At 41.3% G+C, this 22,344-nt stretch overlaps 1 protein-coding gene across 1 annotated transcript in view; it reads right to left on the reverse strand.

Moving 5' to 3' along the window:
* Positions 1–22,344, reverse strand: part of ARVCF (ARVCF delta catenin family member) — a gene marked incomplete at both ends in the record, with an annotated part of 171,403 nt that overhangs the window by 45,181 nt on the left and 103,878 nt on the right. Inside the window, 3 exons of the mRNA XM_082491809.1 lie at positions 1,526–1,697; positions 2,965–3,082; positions 19,266–19,449. Coding sequence (XP_082347935.1) covers positions 1,526–1,697; positions 2,965–3,082; positions 19,266–19,449 — 474 coding nt within the window. The remainder of the gene's footprint in view (positions 1–1,525; positions 1,698–2,964; positions 3,083–19,265; positions 19,450–22,344) is intronic.

Here is a 22,344-nt window from a genome sequence, read left to right on the forward strand (position 1 = left end):
TTTCCTCCCGAACACACAAAGCCAAACCCAAGCTGTCACTGAGCACCGGCACTGCTCACTGAAATCCGCGGGTTCATCCTCAGTGTCAGATGATTTTGAGACCGATTTGTCCACAAAGGCACGATCAGATGCTTTGGCTGATCAACAGAAACTCTCAGGGTGTACAAACGCAGAAGGTATATGTAGGTTGGCCCCAGAGGACACATGCAGATGCTTGACAAAGGACGGCCACCACCTGAGAGCGCTCTCAGAGGACGATGACAGTTCTCAATCAGCACGCTCCCCTCCTCCCACAGTGCACACTCATAGCTTTTATATCTGAAAGTGTTTTCACTGACTGTGCTGCTCTCAAGCAGCAATACAACAGTCAGCACGTGTTATGGGTTTCCAAAGGTGATCACGCTGAAGCTTTAGTCATTCACTGTGAGAACAGGCTGGCCAGGCAGGTAAAATTCTTTCTTCAGTTTCCCCCCCAGTCATTGAAAGAGTCCCATCAATTTTTAATTTTATTTTTTTAAAGTACAGTTCAAATCTAGTTAATAACAGACTAGTCTGCAAAAGCAAGTTCACACTGTGATGACTTCCCTAACACATATGGGAACACAAAACATTTTAATAACATGTACAGGTCAGATCAAAGGAAGAATAATGTGCAGCACTCAGTCCATCAAGTTCAAACAATTCCACACCGGCTCTTCAGGACTAAGACCTTCCTTAGGCCTGGCTATAAATAGTAAGCCAGGATGTGAGTACACATGAATAAGGAGAATGAAGCCTAGACAGAAAATGGAGTTAATTATCTCTGAATTCAGTCTAGAATAGTAATTTCTCTGAAACAACAAAGAAAACAGATATAATTTGAGTGTCTCTTTATAAAGGAAAGATGGAAGGGGGGGTTACTGAGACTATTAATCCTCTCTTGTAATGAACCTCATTTGCAACACATGCCCCAGAGGAGAGAACAGGTCTGAAAGTGACTGACAATTAAAAGCTACAAAATCATGTTTGCAATTTAAATTGCCAAAAGAGTGACAGAATTGGGAAGTTGTATGCTTTGGTTGTGAGTGGGAGGGTAGGCTTTTAGTTTGTTTTCAAACATGAGAGACTGGAGGCATGGAAGGCGTACAGACAGGACTGCCGTGCATGGGGATGAAGGCATGATGGCCGTGACTCATGCGAGACAGCCAAGCGAGGGCACTAAGCACAGATATGACAGATGCAAGAACACAGCAGCGCAGAGGAGAGGCAGAGTACATCCACCTTTGTCCAACAGCAGTGTCATCTGTCAGCATGCACCACTCATATTTAAAGCCAAACAAAATGTCAGCAATTATGGAAAAAAATCCCAAATATCTAGTAGTAATGCGACAAGGGAGACGAACACATGCCATGACACTACCAACATGTACCTCCACCAAGCGAATCGTTCTAAACCGGCATGATGAATGAATCTGCAAGAGCAGGTCTACATGGCAAAATTTACCCCCAAATCCATTTCCAGTTCTGAGCTCTCTGCAACACATACCTTTAGCTTTTTTTCCACCAAAACAACCAGCATCATCTTTCTTCTTCTTCTGAGCACCTCCCGTGCTTGTAGTCTGACTGGCATCTAGTTCTTGGTACTTATCAGCTCCGGGGACCTCTTTGTGGACATGATAGGAAAGGTTCCGCATGATGCACACACAGTTCTCCACAGACTGTCACAGAGAAATTTATGTTATAACAAGTATTGCACCCTCTTATTTGCAAACCATTATATTATATAGTGGAGGGTTTGGGGGAATTTAAAAAAAGCCCACCTGCACCAGAAAAAGAATGTAGCTTTCAAGGAAGATTTAGTCAAGACCCCTAAAAATTTGTTCTTCTAAAAACGATTTTATTCTTCCAAAAGTGAAGTGCTTCATAAATAGTACCCATTCAAAATGAAAACTCTCTAATCAAAAATACCACCTGATCTTACATAAAGAATACAATTCACCGAAAGATCAAACACACAGCAGAAATGGTCATATAAGGATCTTATTTTAATACAAGCCTCTCTCTCATTCTTCCAACCTTTATAATCCCCAAGGGGCCTATTTTATTAAATTTTCTCTGGGTCAAAACCTAGGCCTTCTGAGGATTTCAATGAGAACACACATTGTCCCGTAGTAATAGCTAATCAATAGCACATCAGGTTCTGACAAGAGCAACGCTCTGTAGGTTGCAATGGTAACCACCAGGTGGTTACAAAATCCACTTCCAAAATCATCTGATTAAGTGACAGGGCTTTATAATTCCCATGTACAGTCCATCCCACGGTGGGACTCGAATAAAATAACGCTTTACAAGCCTTATTTGTTTTATAAAGCAATAGTATGCTCTTTCTTTGTTAAGCAGGTTAAACTTACAATATTCCTTATGCATATAAATACACTTCTAAGTGCCACAGGAAGAGATGATGATAAAAACAGACAAATCAAAATCCGCACCTAAAAAAACCCCACCAAAATTAAAGTGCTGCAGGTCTGAAGACATATCTTAATGTCTAAGCACTACAGTTTTTAGAGATGGTGCTGAATAAAGTCTTTAAAATGGGAATCGACTCCTTTGCTGTTACAGTGCAAAGCACAATACAATGGGACTCAATTCTGATTTGGAGACTACACTTATAAATATCAACTAAGTAATGCAGAACAATAGCAATAATGTCACCTACAATACCAAAGGACTACTCTCCCCACCCATCACAACCACTTGCCTTTGCTCACCTCATCAGCCACCCAAGGCAACATAGCAGCATCATGCTGATACCCCATGCGTAGTACCATGGATATCGCAACAGAAAGACAGGAAGATAATTACTACATTTTCTGAGGCAAGCATAATCCCCTTCTGATACTAGCAAACAGAAGTCAGATCCCAGTGCAACACTTCAGCCTAAATTAATGGAGACATCCATTAAGTTTTAATCCTCAAGATCACCTTATTGTCTGTATCCTTCTTGCCAACTGCAGATTGTAGAGCATGAAGGAGGGCATCCACCAACCCATCGCACTCTCTTAGTCTTCTGCGTGCTTCTGCGCCATCTGAACTTACATTCCTAACAGGATAGATTTAAAAGAAAATTTAGTCTTCTAACCTCCACCATTAAGTTGAAGGTGTGCCGATTTATATTACATTTATTAAGAACTCGTTACCTTGGATGAACAATTTGGAGGCAAAGTAGCCTGACAAACCTATTAAATCTCAGTAAAATATGGGCAATGCACATCTGTAACTCCCTGAATCTGAACAAAAAGGGGAACACAGTCACAGAGGTGCCTACAAACACATTTTTCTGAGTTGCTGGCAAGTCCTTACCTTAAACTGGACAGCAGTTTCAGAACAAACAATATGCAAACGAAAAATTTAATTTCAAACCAGAACTCAATCTCAAAAATATTTTCGCCACATTAAGAAAAACATGCAAGACCACAACACTGCTCAGCAGCATTCACGGCCACAGAAACTGCAAAAGATTAAACACAAGTGTACAATAAGCTATATTTTATCTAATCACTCTGTATATAAAATTGTTCTTCACTTTCTTTGGCCCCCATTTGCTCCAAAGAAGTCAGATGGAGTCACTGTGTGTAACTGTTGTCTCCTTGACTGCTCAAAGGTTCTCCACATCTGATATCTATCCCCAGTTTTCTGACTGGAAGTTGCTACTACCCAGTTTAAATCCCATGTTTTGACATTTACAGCCACCTTTCACACTGCGTACAGCAGATTCAGCACAAAGCCTGGAACAGTCACGTTTAGAAAGGAAAAGACGACAGTCAGTATGGTTATATGGCTTTAAATTTCTCAAAACATTGCACAAAAGAATGGCACAGGTAGAAGATGTGACAGAGCAGTAAAAAGCTACTCAGAGTTGTTAAATTTGCATACATCAATGACTACTTAAATTTTTAGCATCCCTTGCCCAGTGAGCATGGACACTACATACTGAAGCCCCAGCTGTGCATAAGCATCAACCTGCCATTACCCAATAAATAAATAAAATTCAAGTCATTTTTCCAAATGCTGCCTCCCCCTCCCCCCCCTTTTTTTTTTTTTTTTTTCTTTTTCTTTGTTTGGGGGGGAATGAAATGACAAAATGATTCTTTGTAGTGCTCGCTGGCAAAACCTATAAGGTAAGTTTTCTCAAAGCTGAAATGCACTAATTTCAACAACACCAGACAACCTTTTAGCTTTCAGGGTCTTTGAATTCCACAAACCCATAATAAGGTTAGCTCTCAAAAGCTCAGGACACATCACTACCTTCTGCTATCAGGATTGCGCAGCCAGTTTTTCTTTTTAACTAACTAGAGGGACTTCTAAATTCCAAGTAATTAACAAATCAATCATGGTCCCCCCTCCCATGTCCCTCCATCACCCAGGCAGGCTGGTATGTTAATTGGATAACTAGGAAAAAAAACACATTTTCTCAGAGACCTCTCAAAATCTGAAGACACTTAATTGTGAGCTGGTTGCTGTAACAGCACATTAACTTTCAATTAAGAACACAAATGACACGCACAGATAAATGAATCCTTTCCCCAAATCCTAACACACAGCCTCACCTCTAGCAATGGCCAATACAAGGCAGGTAAAGTGGATATTAAAATATGATTCCACAGGATATACGGAAGAGAATTCTACATGCTGTTTTTCCATCTCCAGTTGTACTAAACCTTTCATATCAAAAGCCCAAACAGGAATTTTAATGTAAAGTCTTTATGAAACTGAAATTAGAATTCCAATTCTCTGTGATAGCTTTCAGGAGTTATAACAATAAGCGATAGCAGATCCACCTCCAAGCACATTTATTAAAGCGGAACATTACTTATTAAGCTTGAGGGTGACAGAAATGCACTAAAAATGGTCTTATATGGAGCTGTGTATCACATTACTTATTCCCTCATTAAGTCTTAGAAATAGAGAGCTAAAACACGTAAGGAACACTTGCAGACTTCAAAAAAAAAATACCCAATTTTGCCAAAAACAATCCTTCACACCTTTCTTGCCCCAAGGCCCATTCATAAAAGATTCTTCTATTGTCCATTCATGCTACCACACTTATAGCACATTTGGTTTACTGCTTTGGTTATTAACAGCATCACAGTATTTTGTACCCTGTTTATTAAGGTAGACATTCATAAGGTTATAATTGAAAACGATACTATAAAAGTGCATCAGTAAGAGTGCGGCTTACTGATATAACTGGCTGTATTATCAACTACAGAAAAATTTACTGAAAATTAATGCCTCAAGAAAAAATTCCCACATATATCACAAATAAATAAGCATGAAAACTCTGCAGAATCAAATTAATAGCTAATTAACACTACGAACAAATTATCCAGACATCAAACTTTGCGGTTTTAATGTTGTAACTAACACATTAGAAAATGTATCCTTATAGAATCATAGAATTAGTGAGGTTGGAAGGGACCTTTAAGATCATCAAGTCCAACCGTTAACCTACCCTGATAAAAACACCACCACTTCTAAACCATGTCCCTAAGCACCTCATCTACCCTTTTCTTAAACACCTCCAGGGATGGTGAATCCACCACCTCTCTGGGCAGCCTATTCCAATGTTTAATAACCCTTTCAGTGAAAAAATGCTTCCTAATATCCAATCTAAACCTGCCCTGACATAACTTGAACCCATTTCCTCTTGTCCTATCACTTGTCACCAGGGAGAAGAGGTCAGCTCCCATCTCTCTAAAACCTCCTTTCAGGTAGTTGTAGAGGGTGATAAGGTCTCCCCTCAGCCTCCTCTTCTCCAGGCTAAACAACCCCAGATCCCTCAGTCGTTCCTCATAAGGTTTGTCCTCCAGACCCTTCACCAGCTTTGTAGCCCTTCTCTGGACACGCTCCAACACCTCAATGTCCTTCTTGTAGTGAGGGGCCCAAAACTGAACACAGTACTCGAGGTGAGGCCTCACCAGTGCCGAGTACAGGGGGATGATTACTTCCCTAGTCTGGCTCACCACACTATTCCTGATGCAGGCCAGGATGGTGTTGGCCTTCTTGGCTGCCTGGGCACACTGCTGGCTCCTACTCAGCCGGCTGTCCACCAACACCCCCAGGTCCTTTTCTGCCAGGCAGCTTTCGAGCCACTCCGCCCCCAGTCTGTAGCGCTGCATGGGGTTGTTGTGACCCAAGTGCAGGACCCGACACTTGGCCTTGTTGAACCTCATACCATTGGCCTCAGCCCATCTGTCCAGCCTGTCCAGATCCCTCTGCAGAGCCAATCTACCCTCAAGCAGATCAACACGCCCCCCTAGTTTAGTGTCGTCTGCGAACTTACTGAGGGTGCATTCGATCCCCTCATCCAGATCATTGATAAAGATATTAAAGAGAACGGGCCCCAGCACTGATCCCTGGGGGACACCACTTGTGACTGGACACCAACTGGATTTAACTCCATTTACCACCACTCTCTGGGTACGGCCATCCAGCCAGTTTTTTACCCAGCGAAGAGTATACCTGTCCAGGCCATGAGCAGCCAGTTTCTCCAGGAGAATGCTATGGGAAACGGTGTCAAAAGCCTTGCAAAAATCCAGGTAGATAACATCCACAGCTTTTTCCTCGTCCACTAAGTGGGTCACCTTGTCATAGAAGGAGATCAGGTTTGACAGGCATGACCTGCCTTTCACAAAGCCATGCTGACTGGGCCTGATCACACTGTTCTCTTGCATGTGCCGTGTGATGGCACTGAGGATGATCTGCTCCATGACCTTCCCAGGCACCGATGTCAGACTGACTGGCCTGTAGTTCCCTGGATCCTCCTTCTGGCCCTTCTTATGGATGGGTGTCACATTTGCCAACCTCCAGTCAGCTGGGACTTCCCCGGTTATCCAGGACTGTTCATAAATGATGCAGAGTGGCCTGGTGAGCACTTCCGCCAGCTCCTTCAGTACCCTTGGATGGATCCCATCCGGCCCCATAGATTTGTGCACCTCCAGGTGCTGAAGCAGGTCCCTCACCATTTCCCTTTGGATTACAGGGGCTTCATTCTGCTCCCCATCCCTGTATTCTAGCTCAGGGGTCGGGGAACTCAAGGAACAACTGGTCCTACTGCTGAAGACTGAGGCAAAGACGGCATTAAGTACCTCAGCATCTCATGCAGAAACATCTGCTCCATAAATATCCAGCACTCTTGGGATTCTGCTAGTCCTCCTTTCCTTGGGTAATGAGATTGCTGCAGCCCAAGGGATTTATCTGACATGGAACAAGAAAACCCATTTCCTTGTCTGTAACTATAACCCAGACCTACTGGAGACCTCAGCTCACATTCTCCTCCACAGAAGTCTAGGCAACAGAGAGCTCGGAAAGACTAAGCCCAGGGAGATCAGCACCTGCTTCACAAAGTCTACTTTTCTGCTGCTCCAACACTACAAAAGGCAGTGAAGATCCCCCAGTTCCCATGGGAATATATGCATTTGAGATACATGCGCAAGTACGCCAAATATCCCTAAGCATTAAGCAAAGGCGAGTATGGTGAAAATGAAGACAGGTTGCTTTCAGTGAGTTCTCATCTGGCAATCCCAGGAGAAGTGCCCCCACAGTTTGTTTCCATGATCCAAAGCAACCTCCAAAAGCTCCTGCAACCCAGGAAAATCCCAGGTTGCATCTCTGCCATGGGGTGTTAAGACTCTATACCATCTACCTCCTTGAAAAACATCACCTGGTAGTCATCAGCCAAATTCACATCTTGGCTCTTCAGGAGGGACTGTAGGCATGGAGACAAGTGTGATTACACAGACAAGAGAGTTGGTGCTAGTACTGGTCATTAAAAAGGACAGAAACTGCAATGGAATAGCTAACCTGATATCGCACTCCACTGACCAAAGTCAGAAAAAAATCTCCTCCAATTTCACATCTGCACTGGAATTGTTCTTTGATGCATCTTACAGATCTATTACACATTATGGAATGAAAGACGTAACTAAATCACATTCCGAAGGAAACTTTCTAAGCAAAGTTTCTAAACCTCTTTCTTTTAAGAGTGATGGAAATCAATAAACGGGCGATGGATTCCAGCAGATGTTAACAGAGGATTTGTCGTCATCTTACACAGGGTGACACTCCACAGAAGGAATGCAAAGCCGCACCAGGGCAGAAACTTCCTGAAACTCACACAACAGAAAAATGGGCAACATATGGCATCCAGACTTGGATAAACCAGAGTTTTGCTTTTCACTGAACTTTTCTACACATAAGACAAGCATTGTCTTATATCAGAAGAAAATTAATTCTTCAGTGGATGGAATGTTTGACACCGAACAGAAAAGGGAGCCAAAGCCCTAGCTCAGGTGCTCGTTCATTCTGTTACTTAGGAGCTAGGCTGCCACGCAACAACTGCAATGACCCAAAGATTTTTAGAATTAAACACATTATCTCAGTGACTTGCCTGCTGGGGCATTTTAATATCAGGAACCTCTGTAGATGAAGTCAAAGATACTTTTTAAGTTTGAACAACTTAAGATAGGAACTCTGCAGGGCTTTTGAGGCACTGTATATGGGCAAAATCCTGTCATAAATGAAAAAGTTGACTGCCTGTCCAAATGGGTGGCAACCGGGAGGAGGAACTACCTGAAATGCTTTTACACAAGACAGTGACGAATGATACCTGCCATTCGTCTCTGGTGTTCGGTATGTACGGTCTGCTTCCCTTGCCTTGTCTCTACATCCCCAGAGAGGCCTCTGCTGCTTTCCCTGAGTTTCCCTGCTTTTCAATACTGTTCCAAGAGTCCAGTAAATGAAAAATATATTTTTCAAACAACAGTATCTTTCTCACATCACACTGCAAAGGGTAACAGAAAGCTTCACAGTGTGCTTGCCGTAAATATATACAACACACTCAAAAGAGCAATTCTAGGAGCAAGACATGGAATTACTGTCTATATTAAAAAAAGTAAATAGGAAGGAAACCAACTGTGTGACTGATTTTATGTAAATCAGTAAAATCACGAATCTCGTTCCAGAGATTTTAAATGCCCAGCCTTTAGCTGGAAAAAGCAACCTGGATGCTTCCTCAAATTCCTGGAGTCCAGACTGCAGACAGGACTAGCAAAAGAGGGTTTGTTAGGATGTTCAAATATATGCTTTCCCTGAGAAAACAAAACAGAGGAGCACTAAGTAAATGTTAAATAAAAGTAAATACCTACTAGCATAGAAACACATCAGGCTAGGAATCCACTCTGTTGGTATTAAAGACTTCACAAAATGGCGGGGAATGCGTTGAGCAATCTGTTCATGCTTTAGATAAGGTTATCATTATCACCAAATAGTTGTCTTAATGATATGCAAGTCTGAAGGTAACATTTGCATCTGCAGAATGGAGTTGGCATTCATCACCTCCAGGATAGGTGAGCTGTTACTATCTGTGCCACACACCAAAATTATCCTCAAGAGAAAAGATTTTAAATTAATTAAATGGATGGCACTTATTTCAATGCAAATCATGTAGCAATGCCCCCACTGTGTTCTCCCTAACAACGTGAAAGACAGAGCACAGACTTGGAGAGCTTTTGCTTCTTTGTTTACAGTTTTGGGTTTGGTTTTTTTTTTTTTTTTTTTTAAATGGTAAAGAGAAACTTGAAAATACAAGCAGTGAGATACATTATTTCTCTGAACATTAAATCTAGTATTTCCAAGACTATTGCCGTGTCTGCCACCTGGCTGGAAAGGGCCATCAGTTGTTACCCCCCGGTGCTGCAGGTGAAGCTGAAAGCCAAGGTGCGAGTATTACTAAACACTGACCATCCTGCTTCAGTTCAGCGGGTGTAAAAAGCACTTTCTTTAGAGACCCAGCTGGGAATGAAGACAACAGGTTGGGGAGTTCTTTTTTTATAGAAATAGAAAGCCGAACTACAAATTTTTAAGATATCCTCCTGGTATTATTTCTGCCTTTCTCTGGAAGAAATGTGGATAACAGCTGAGACAGTGATGAGTTCTTTCCAACAGCCTCTTGGTACACACTGCAAGGTCTCAGATTGCCCAAATGAATCCTACTTTTTACTACTGTAAACAACCTTCTAATAGCTATTTTTGTATTGCCAGGCTAAAAAGTAACATTGGCTCCTATATAGTCTGTCTCAGCACTGTTGAAGAAGATAAGGATACCTGATACAAATGACTGGGGTTTCCTGGCGGGCTGAGCAAGCGGCACTTCCCAAGCGGGCTGAGCTGCGGCAGTGCTGCGGCGGAGCTGCCGGGCAGTACACACACCTCGCTAGACCTTGACTGACACCATCACTGAGGCTTACATACTTCAGCTGATAAAATACTAGAAGATTCTCAGAAGTCTAATTTAAATATATTAGTTGTTTGATCCACCTACTCTGACAGTCAGAACCCTTGCTATAAAAACACCTTTCTGCACCCACACTTTGCTTCGCTATTAAGAAATTTTTATTTGGATATCTGCCAAAGGAGATTGATAAATAATAGTTGCAGTAAATGTACTCTATTTCTGAGCGTATTTCTAGGTACTGAATGTCCCAAAGGAGGAATATACAGCATTTTAAAATCATTCCACCATTTAATGCAGAAATAGAATGAATTCCATACTTCAGTTCACATGAAATACCAGAAAGTTTAATTGGTTTTAAGTTCATTGTTCGGAAAATAAGAGAGAAAAAGAAAGAAGCTGCCTGTGACACAAAGATAGCCTGATCCAGGCAGCACTGGTCAAAGAGCCTTGTACAACACAATGGAGTTTGGCAATAGACAGCCGAGTTGCAAATAAAGCAGAAGATATGGTAAAGAAAACAGGAAGAAGTCAAAGTCCAAATGAAATGCACAGAAAGACAGAAGAGTTCTATCAATGGCAACGTTACGTAGGGAGCAGCTATTTAGCTGAGAAAAGGTGTATCAGACCCGGGCCACTGGAAATTTCTGCTCCACTTAAGCATCCACTTACCAGCTAGACCTGAGAGAGAAGCAGCAGAGCAGCCCCGGTTGCCTTGCATGTAACCCCCTCCCAGCTATCTGAATAAGGGATTGGTTTTGTTTAGTTGGTCAAATGCTCAAAAGAGGACATACCAAAATGCCCTCCCGAAAAAGGACTTCTCAAGCTTAGTCTGTGCTGCAGCGACACTGGCATAGAAAGATACCTACAAAGCACACTGTCATGTCTCATATTCATGTCAGCCCTGTCTAGAAGAGCTTCCTGCAACAAGCAGGGGCTCAACAGGCAGCAGTACAGTTTAACTAGGTACAGATGTCAAGTCCAGACTTTGTTATTTGTGTCTTTCTATATCCAAAACATCATGTAATGCCTTTTCAGTAAAATGCTGACTGGTTACCTCCTGCATGACCTACTTGGAGGGCCTTAGCTTGCTCTCCTGTAATGCAAAACGATGTAGAAACACACTACACAAGAATTCCACGATGCCCAGCAGCTACTTTGCTTCCAAATTATTCCAGTCTCTGTTTAGAGGAAAGGCTAAGGGGCTCTGCTTCCCTTACCACACACACTCGCTGCAATGTGAAAAGAATCTCAAAAATACCGAAACGATGCAATATTTATCTAATAAAGGATCATGGCTTACATGCCACCCAACGCAAACTATGTCCGTTACAGTGATTGCAGGGAGCTTTGTTTCCGTCTTGCTCTTCATCCCACCACACGACAGACATTATTGTAGACTCCCTTCACTGACAGCCAAGGGAGAAGGGACCTAGATTCATTCCTAAGTAATGACAGAAGGCAATAAGCAAGTGTACAACTTTAAATTTATACTTCAGATTTGATTGTAAAGCATTAAGGTTGCATGTAACTAGGTTATGTCTCTGTTCCTAAAATCTATGCATAATTTATTTATATTACAAGCTAAACATCAGGAACTGTCAGGAGGAACCCTAACAGCTCCTTACTAGCACGAATTAAACGCTCTGCTCATCATATAAGCCCCAGGACAGCCATATGCTGTGATCCTGCACAGTATCAGTAAGCTAATTAAGAAACTGCCTTCCCTCACTCCTCTCTATTGTGTAGATTTAAAATTTGAGTTGATTTTTTTTCCCAGTCTGGGTTGGGCAGATAAGCTTCTCCCTTTTCCATGCTGCTTGCTGCCTCTGAAGTGAAGATTCAAAGGCAAATTTCTGTACAGGTTTTATCTCTTTCTAAAACTATGTCTTTGCTGAAAGTCCAGCTCAAAAGTACCTGCTGCACAACAAAACACTGACAGTATCGTTAGCTCCAGCTTCTGGAGCAGCAGTCTCCCAAAGGCTGTGCACCAGCCTCCAAGCATGGTGGGGGGGAAGACAGAGAGGTGGCAGCATCCGCCCTCATCTCCTCTGGGTGGGACAAGGAGGTGCTAAGCTTTGTACAAAGTCCTGTCCGGGCCTCCTTGGTTAAACAACTGCCCTACAAAAGGGCTACTTGAACTATGATAGGGGAGCACACTGATTAAGAGGAAAAGTCAACCAAATGACTTTGTCAGAATTGTTTTTGGAGCGGGGGAGAAATGGAGCTGCCACAAGGAGGGCTCTGTATTAATGCTAGACTTGTGAAGCTCAATTACTAATTGGCTGCTGATAAAAAAAAAAAAAAAAAAAAAGAGAAAATGAAAGCCAGCATCTGAAAACTCCCATTTACATATCTTCTCTGTCCTGCCATACTTCAGTAAGCAAAGTTGTCCTGACACCAAGGGCAGCTCAGCTGGCAGCATCACCTGAGCTTCACCTCCCGCGCCCTGCTCTTCACTAGACAGCGCTTCCAGGTCAAAGATTTGCACTTAAGTGCCTTCCTTCTTCAGTCAGTTGGAGATGAAGGCTGCCTCAAGTATATGAGAGTGCAGGTAGGACAAATATTATGTGACTGTCACCATACACTATTATCAATGCCTGCAAGATTTGAAGATGGATAGAGCTTGAAGGAATTCACTTCGAAAGCTCTAATTCCCAAGCACTTTTCTTCAGAGAAAAGCCAAAGCCATACATTAATCATTAATAAGAAAGGAGGACATAAGCACCTGGCTTTGACAGCCTTTCTTCCTTTCCTCAAATTCAGCATGCAGAGATGGGAAGAAAAAATGGACACACCAGTATCACCGAGACACTCGTACAGTCATTTCCAGGGTGCAGAGAGAACTTTTCTGCCAAAAGACCACAGATTCTGTTTGACAAACCTTCTTTACCTTCATGTGCTTCACGGACACACGCACTCCTGCTACAAAGAGTACACGCTGTAGGTGTTCGCGTGTACACATATATTCACACAAAGACACAAGGACTCAAGGAACAACTTCATTATGATTAAGCACTGTAAGTTACATCTGCTGGACAAGATGTACATGCATGTACTTTAATGCTCTCTGTCCTCCTCAGAAAAAGGCTTAAAGCATTCTCATATAAAAACTCTATTTGGCACATCCTATGCATTAATCATTTACCATCAAGCTCCTGCAGTCCTCTTCCTCATGCAGTACGTAAAAGTAACAGGAGCCTGCAGACACTTATACATCATTTCTCCTCCTGGTGATGTATGCTTTCGTCTCTGAGTCTGTATACAGAGTCCTTATCTCATGTCTTCAAACATCGTATCTCACGCTTACCCTAACTCTTAGGTTTTGATTCTATGAGACCGGACTCTTAATTTATACCTACAGGAGGTACTTATTCCCAGCGTTCTCTAGGATCAACCACTTCAAAATCCTTGAACTACTAGTGTTTATCAACTTCAGGGGGAGGTAAGGACAGAGGTGCCAATCCCACATTAAAGACAGGAAAGTGAAAATCAGCAACTGAAGTCCAGATCCACTCAGGCACTTAGGAGCATAAATCTCACCAAAAAGGCAAGGAGATAGGGCTATTAAAAATTAGACCACAAAAAGGTTTATACCATTAATCCTGCCTGTAATTTTGTCAGAATAGTAGCAGAATACCAATTAAATCCATGCTTCTTAAGTCTCTCGTTACAGCTCTAGCCACCAGGTTGTCCCTTCTCTTCTCAGGAGCTGATGTTGGACAAGCTGTTATGTGCAATTTCGATCTGAAGAATGCATGTTTTTAGTGGAAGTCAAGTGGGGGCAGTTTGTTTGTGTTCGTACACCCCCGGCCAGGTCTCTGAACCATGAGGCTATTTGCAAATGTGAATTTCTGTGTACTTGGAGAATTGACAAGAAATGCTGCAACTACAGATGGTGCCCTGGAAAAAGGAGCACTTTGCATCTGTTTGCTATGCAAATTAATTCATTTAACATTCATTGACAGCAGGCCAGTTTAGCACAGGAATCAGGCTAGAAAGTTGGCAGTTTAGGAACTAAGTTCTACGCTGTCCCCTTAGAAGTGAAAAAATCCAAGGGAGAATTAAAAGTAATTAGGCAGGAAACAGCAATTAAGCCCAGAATGAATTTCATTTTTAAACCATTAAAATCCTTGCTGTTTCCAGAGAACTAGGAATCACGGTGGATACCTGCACAGAAAACAAAAAAGAAAATGTGTCTGCAGCAGTGCTCACTGACCCACAGATGCAGCACTTCCCCTAAAAAGCAGAGAAGTACCTGGGGAGAAACCTGGGGACACAGTGAAGGTCTCTGGCACCGCCTGGCTGCATGTGAGTGAGCCTTACTCCAGCAATCCCGCAAGCAATTCCACTTGTTCTCTTCTCCCAAAGCACCTTAACGTCTGGGTCAAAAATGTAGGAAGCATCACAAAATAGCCTTCTCAAGATACACCAAATCGTTACATTATTTAAACTGGAGGAGAGTACAATTTAAAAATGAATGCTTCTGGATTGCAAATCCCAGTAGGGATTTAGGAGTTTAAAGAGAAAAAACAAAAAGACAATAACTAGGAGAGACATTCTCCACATACCCAAAAGAATAAAATACAATGAGAAGACATGAAACTTGTACTACAAACAAAATAAAGGAACATCTATGCATATTTAACGATTCTCCTAGCAAATGTGTTCCTTACCTCTTCCTCAGTCCTACTTTTCCATAACCCAAAATCCACTTAATTTCAATAAATCAATCTTTGCTTTGTTTTTCACTGTTCCTTTCCAGACTTCCACCATATCTATTTCTCTCAACGGGTTCAACAGAATATAGTACCTTTATTTTATAAAATTACACCCATGGTAGCATCTATCACAAGGCTCATGACCATTTTTTGTAGTAAAATTATTATGGACATTGCAGATCCATTCATCATATTGGGTCTGCCCTTATAAACAAAACACAGCAATGGAAGGTGAAACATCTTTTTCCTGATCTCAGGACAAAAATGGAGACAAAATTACTATCATCTGCACTAGTTTCTGAAAACTTCAGTCTTTCTTGGTAAAGATTACAGAAAAAGCATGCAATAAATTTCAATACCAGATCATTGTTTGCAAACTGGCTGTGCTGCCAAGTCTTTATTTTGTAAAGAGGAACACAGAATTCCCCAAACACTTGCTTGAAGAGAGTTTTTGGCAAGTTAAGTACAGTGGGATGGCACACAGAACCCACTCGTCATGTTCCAGATGATACCAAGATTCAGAAGATCCCTACAATGGCCACAGTCATGGGAGAAGGTTTGACTTTAGAAGGAGCCCTCAAAATAAACACTGGTCTCCAAAGTCAATATAAACCTTAATCAGTTGCATTTTCTTCCCTTGATTCCTACTGGCTATGTATACATTGTCAGTTAGCTATGGTAGTTTGGTACAGACATCACGAAGTATCACAGGTAATCCGAGAGTTTAACTTATGGCAAAAGAGATAGTATTTGAACGGCAATCTTGAAGATAACAAACTTTGTACAGTTTCTCTGGTTTCCAGCTTGTAAATGACCAGGTCCAATGTTACTCAGTATCATGCACAGGGCTTTCTCAAATAGCAGCTCAGACAGATCTATTCCTCAGCACAAGCCCTTTGGCCACACAGACTAAAATCAACATCAGGCAACACATAGGGATTTTTGTTACTTTAGAAAGCAGGCAGAAATCAAGGCTATATGAAGCTAAACTACCTTAGCTTTGGGTAAGAGGCTGAAGAGTGCATGGATCACGGCTCTTATCTTGCAAATTTAATTTCCAAGTAAAGCAACTCTGGTGCAGGTACAAATGTTTGCTAAGATTTTGGCCCCAGTTACTGACCCCTCTGCTAAAGCATCCTTCCATCCCATATGTACCAGCAGCACTACACAATCTGTGCTGTTAATACCAAACATTAAACCCCTCTTTGGCACAAGAAGCCCAAGTTGACTACTCAGGATACAAGTCACCCTGCCCTACTCAGTCACAGACATACACCAGCACCTGAACTCCCCAAGTCAGGAAAAGAGAGACAAATAAATTACACAGGGGAAAAAAAAAAAAAAAAAAAAAAAGTATTGCAGACAGGATAAGACTGGAAAGGAAAATGGGATGGATCGGGATTTTAAGAAGAGGTAAAGGCAAATAAGTGTTGTTTGTTTGTTTGTTTTTTTTTTAATTACTTGTTTTCAATTATTTTGAAATAAGTGTTTCCAAGGCTCCACGTTATCAAAAGAGAGACCTAGATTAAGAACAAAGTAAAGATCAGAAAGCAGTGTTAAAAAAAGCGTGCAAATAATTAACTGGCACTTCATGCTGTGAATCACCGAGTTTGAAACAAAAATCGCCCACATCTGTTGATAAACTTCATTAACTGAAAAAATGATACTGAAACGAATGCCATCCTGCACGCATAACGCTTGTCTTCTGCTTGGATATCTAAACTGCAACAACATCTGTAACCTCAGAAGCTCAAAGATCCTCTCTGTTGTTTTGGAAGACAACACAGCACACACCTGTGGTTCACTTCCAAAGGGGACAAAGTGCTGGCATAGCATCAAAAGGACTCACTTCCCAATTAAATAACAAATTGGTAAAACAGTTTGTAGTCTGCAGTAAGCACCATTCATGGAAAATTGAATTTCTAGGACCAGTTACTGTGTCAACAAGAGAAGAGTAGGCAAAGGGGTTTTTAAACACTGACATCTGTCAGACAGATGGCTGCAACAATTTATTCTCTGCTGGTGTTAACTATCTTATCTTCCTGATGCTTTTAAGGATGAGCTGCAGAGGATTTCAACAAAAAATGCAAAATTATTTCCAACAGTAGTAATGATAATTACTTTTGATATGTCCAGTTTTATTCCTAGAGGCTGGAAGTGCTCTACAAGATGTATGCAGTATCACTGACATTGTAACAAGAAGTACAACCAACTGAAAGACAGCTCATACCTCACCAACTCCTGCACCTTTGCTGTCCTGGACTCGCTTTAGCTCACTGCAAGAAGTAAGGAGACAGCAAGACAGTCCTCTGCCTCCCTGTGGCAAGAGGTTGCTCTCTCCACAACACAACAAAGAGACGTGGACACGCTACCTTTTTCAGATTACCTCTCCCTGCTAACCTGCCATCACATCTCTGTTTACCTTAAGGAACTGCTTTCAAGCATGAAATCACCTTGCCCCTCATCCCACTGAAGCTTCAAATTTTCCACAAGGAAGCACACAATCCTGCATGACTATGACAGCAGAGACTATAGGTGAAAGGACTGAAATACCTTTCCCCTCTTCAACAACAGAAGAAGTTACTATTCGCTGGCTCCTGTCCTGATGCATCTGAAGTGCATCAGGACCACTTTTAAATACCAAAAGTTCCAATTCTCTAACTAACATATCTCAGTACTGCTATGCTCTACATCCCTCTTCGTTAGCCTTCAAGAATACAGAATGTCCAAAGTGGCACAAACTTTTGCACGTCCTGTAAAACCAGCACCTTACTTTAAATAAAAAACCCCAACCCCAAACAAACAACAAACAAAAAAAAATACCCCAAAGATCTCCTGGAATACAGAAGTTCAAGTGGATCAGTGCACCGCACATACTAATAAAAATTTATGATGTGGATTATGTTAGTCTACTAATGATCAATTTATTGTCTACACTTACTGGAGAATCTCACATTCATTCAGATAATCCTTTTATCCCCCCATCCCTCCATTCCCCCCCCCCCCCCCCCCCCAATTTCCTCTTGCAGAACAACATTAGAAAACGAGACACTAGTAAGTAAAAAACCTATGTCTGGAGCCTACTTAAAGGACCTTAGTTTCCAGTGGAACTGCAAATAATTTCAGTAATGGGCCCTTTTAGAACACTTTTCATTACTTTCTTCATTTGTGAAGTTACTCAGGGGAATAGTTATTGCAATTTAGAGACCACAAGCCCAAGAAACAGAAATGAACCAACTTCTGACGATGCATTAATCAGTAGAAATCTGACAGAAGTATACTTCAGAGCAACAGAAGGTACAATGCCAAATCTTTATTAGTTTTGTTCAAACTAATTGACTTCATAAAGCTGAAGAATCTAACAGGGCATCTCCACTATTTTACTTCAATGAAAAGCAAAGTGAAAGACTCTGTTTATAGGGAACATTGGTTCTTTAAGGTTTTTCAGACTGCATTGGGACTCCTCCTGACCCCAGCTTCTAGCACGTACAGTCCTACTGTCAAGGTGCTCTCGGAAATGCAGATAAAACTTCTAACCAGAAAAGGCTCCTTTGCAAGGAATATTAGGAATAGGTTCCTAAATCATTAGTAATTCAGGTTCTTAACTAACTTCCCATAGGTCCTTAGTCACTTTAGCTTAAAATAGGAGTGTGTCCACAAAAGTGTTGTGGCTGAAACTGGATCCATGTTTCATGCTCAGTGTAATTCTATGAAAGCAGTTCCCCAGCGTCTGCAAAAAAAATGCCTTTTGATAGAAGAAAGCCTACAACCAAGAAGGCAGTTGTCTGAAACCACACTTTTCAAATATATAAAACCAGCATTATCAAGGGAAGCAGAGAAGGTATCCGAAATTTGTAGAAAGAGCCCACTGATCACAGTACAACTGACAAATGAAAGTGTGATTCTCAGTATGCATGGCACTGTTTGCACTGCAAAAATTCTTGTTTTGTACTCTGCTTGGCAGTTAACCTTACCTGGGTCACCCTCCAGTGTATTATACACCTCCCTATGTAGATCCACACTCCCTAACCTGGACAAATGACCTAGTCTTCACGTTGACCCCACTACAGAGACCTACATTGACAAGACCTGCAACATGAGAGTCGGTGGCAGGCAAATACCTCCAAGCATTGTTATTGTGGCCACTGGAATAGGGATATCTCTGCAAAAATGAAAGATATATGACACTTTATTTTAAATCAAGATAATTTTAACAAAATCCTAAATGCAGGATGTGGTGAACAGATTAATACTCCACAGTTCCGCCTTACCGTAAGCAACCAGAAGTGTTCTTGAAGACAGTTGTCCACTCAGCATCGCGAGGCTTAGAGTCCTCATTCGGCTCGCTCTCCCAACCTGAATGGGGTATAATCACCTCATTGGTGAGCGTCTGCAGACCGTGGTTGATGATGACCATCTTCAGGGGCTCATAGGAGGACAAGTTCCACAGGGTGCCTGCAGAAGAAACAGTGATTATTAAACAACAAGAGAACAATAACTATTTAAAATATCTCAAACAGAATCACTAGATTCACTAGAAGGTTAAATCATAAAACCAAACGAAAAGTCAAAGCCACTTGATAAGACGCCAGACTAGCACATAGTTTAGGGAAAATTCCACAGTCGTTGCAACAGAACCATTTCTAAAAGCATAGAAGCACTTTTATCAAGACATGGATATTGTTGAAGTCATCAAGTCCTACAACAGAGTACATAAATGTGATTTGCTATTGCAGATTAATAGGATTTTTCCGCTATATACAAATTTTGTTACACTTTTAGGTCTAGCTATGCCTCAAAAAGTAAAAATTCAGCTAGTGCAGCAGACAAGTATATTGAGCAAGTCTTAAAAACATTTATGAATTTATGAAGGACCATTGATCTTATGCTTATCCTCTGCACAAGACAATATTTCAATCAAGACTCCTCTCTATGATTTACTTTCACGTTCTCCTGTCACAGGCAATATCTGTATTCAGATCACCTGGTACCACAAGCATATGATCCTTGAAGAAGCTGAGAACGAAAATTACTCTGTCTTTCCATTTTTACCTCAATTATGAGCCAAAGTAAACACAAATCAAACATCAAAACAACACAACAGCCTTACAACTGTAAAAACACAGTCCCAGACGAGCGATACAACTTCCCAGCAGACCTGTATCGGTGTCCAGACGGTTACTGCTCATTAGGTTAGTTAGGGCTAAAATAGGACATTCACCTCAGAGATGATTTCTGCGAAGGCCCAGCCTTGTAACGTGTAGGAACTATCAGTAACAACACTTGGAGGGAGCCAGATGCACACTTTTGATTTCCAAGGAAAAGTATGAAGACTAGCAAAATTTCAGAGACTGAATGGGAAAGCTAGGTTCCCCAGAACACATCGGCAATCTTAAGAGGATACAATATAAATCTGCAGCTCCCTGTGTTACTCCAACTGTGAATTTGTGCATATTACAGTGGAAACTGTAGATACTCACCTCTTAGTATACATGTCTAAAGAAAAAACACGAAAGAACAACAAAGGTGCAACCTTTTGTTTCGGTACCTTTCAATCACTCCAAGTCTTAGAGGCCACAATTTTCAAACTTTAAAAATGACTGGAAAAAGATTTTGGATCTATTACTTCTGTCACACAGCCTGACACACAGATGGACTCGCTGGATGCTGCCAGCGGAAGGGAAAGCGTGTCGCAGGGAGGGAGCCTGCAGCTGCGCCGCACTCCCCAGGCGCTGGGGACCCCAGGGCCACCACGCAGGAGCCAAGGCGGCCATCGCCTGGGAACTCTCCTGCACACTCTGGCTGTCACTGCTGCAAGTGCCAAACGCCACATGTCTATTTTAACATCAGAGCATTATCCATGTAGGGTCAGGACAGGAATCGGGTCAGGACAGGAATTCTGTCTCTGTTTGAGTTGTGAGTGGCACTTCTAGGATAACCTCAACGGCTGATGATTAGAGGGCCTCGGAAGTCAAATGCTATGGTGTCTCCTATTCCAAGTGATCTTTACAAAATCCAGGCATCTGTTCAGACTTAGGAGACCATATTAATTAATAAAGAAACTCTGAGGCAGACAACAGAATGAACACCATAATGTTTCTTTCAGTCTTTTTCTAAAACCATACAAAAATACTGCTTTTTTGGCCTATTTCCCTTGCCATTCATAGACAACACACTGTAAGAGATTTTCATAACCTACTTTTTATATCTTTCAAACAAGACTGTATAGGTGAAATACTAATTAATTTTCTCTTTGTACCCACTAGAGTAAATCACTCTTTGTCACTGCAAAATACCAAACAATGGATAATAAGAGAAAAACCAAAACGAAGCAGAAAATGCTAGTTGGCCCCATTTTGTTGTAGAAGAAAACCTTTACTGCTCATAACAAATTGGATCAAAAATACACATCATACAATAAACAAATGCAAGTCAATATTTATAAGATAACTATAAAAATTGACATATAAGTTACCCAATTATTTTTAAATACTTCACTAGACAGTTTTTTTTTTTTTTAGTTATTGTATACCAATTCCTTAAGCACATCAGACACACTGATATAAAAATAATAATTACAATTAAATCTCCAAATGCGTTGCTGGCTCAGTACTTCAGAATTCAAACGCAAAATCGGAACATCCAGCACTGGATGAGATGGATAAATCCCAGGGAATTATCTAGGATAATCATCTCTGGAGCAAACCTAGATTCAAACTGAGAACAGCGGATGCAGAATACCCTGGATCTGAAGAGTTATGTCAGGGTTCCCTCACAGGGTCATAAGTGGAGCACTTGGTATTTGCAGTGGTCACAAAAACACGATTAGGAAACAATGGTATCAACTGAGGATGCCATCATAAGGATCGTGCATTTCTATTCTTTTGAAACTGCAAAATATTGCAACTGGAAACAATGTGGAGATTTAAAATCTTCTGTATGTGGAAGAGCTAAGTGTTCAAATCTGACAACCCTTCATATTTAAGAACTCTTTTCTTAAACGCACAGACATCTTTTGCACCTCAATTGAGAATCTGCCTCTTCCCCTTTCCTGGAGCAGTGACATAATGTGTTAGCTGTACAGTGAAACTACAAAGGCAAGTTTCACTTCTTCAGAAGAATCTGGCAGACATATACTTAAAAAGCCAAAAATACCTATAAAATTTCCAATAGCTCTAGTAATACAGGATTGTACAAAAGTTTTTCAGTGCTCAAATCTTTTGCTTGTTTTAAGACAGAGCTTTGTGTCTAGACTTCAATACCTTCAACCCCAATGTGTAAAATCAAATCATCATCTCCAAATTCCTTCTTCTCCTATGTTCTCATTCACCAGGAGTTATTTCAAGAAGC

This window comes from Vanellus vanellus, assembly GCF_965231255.1.
Source record: "Vanellus vanellus genome assembly, chromosome: 16".
Taxonomy (NCBI): domain Eukaryota; kingdom Metazoa; phylum Chordata; class Aves; order Charadriiformes; family Charadriidae; genus Vanellus; species Vanellus vanellus.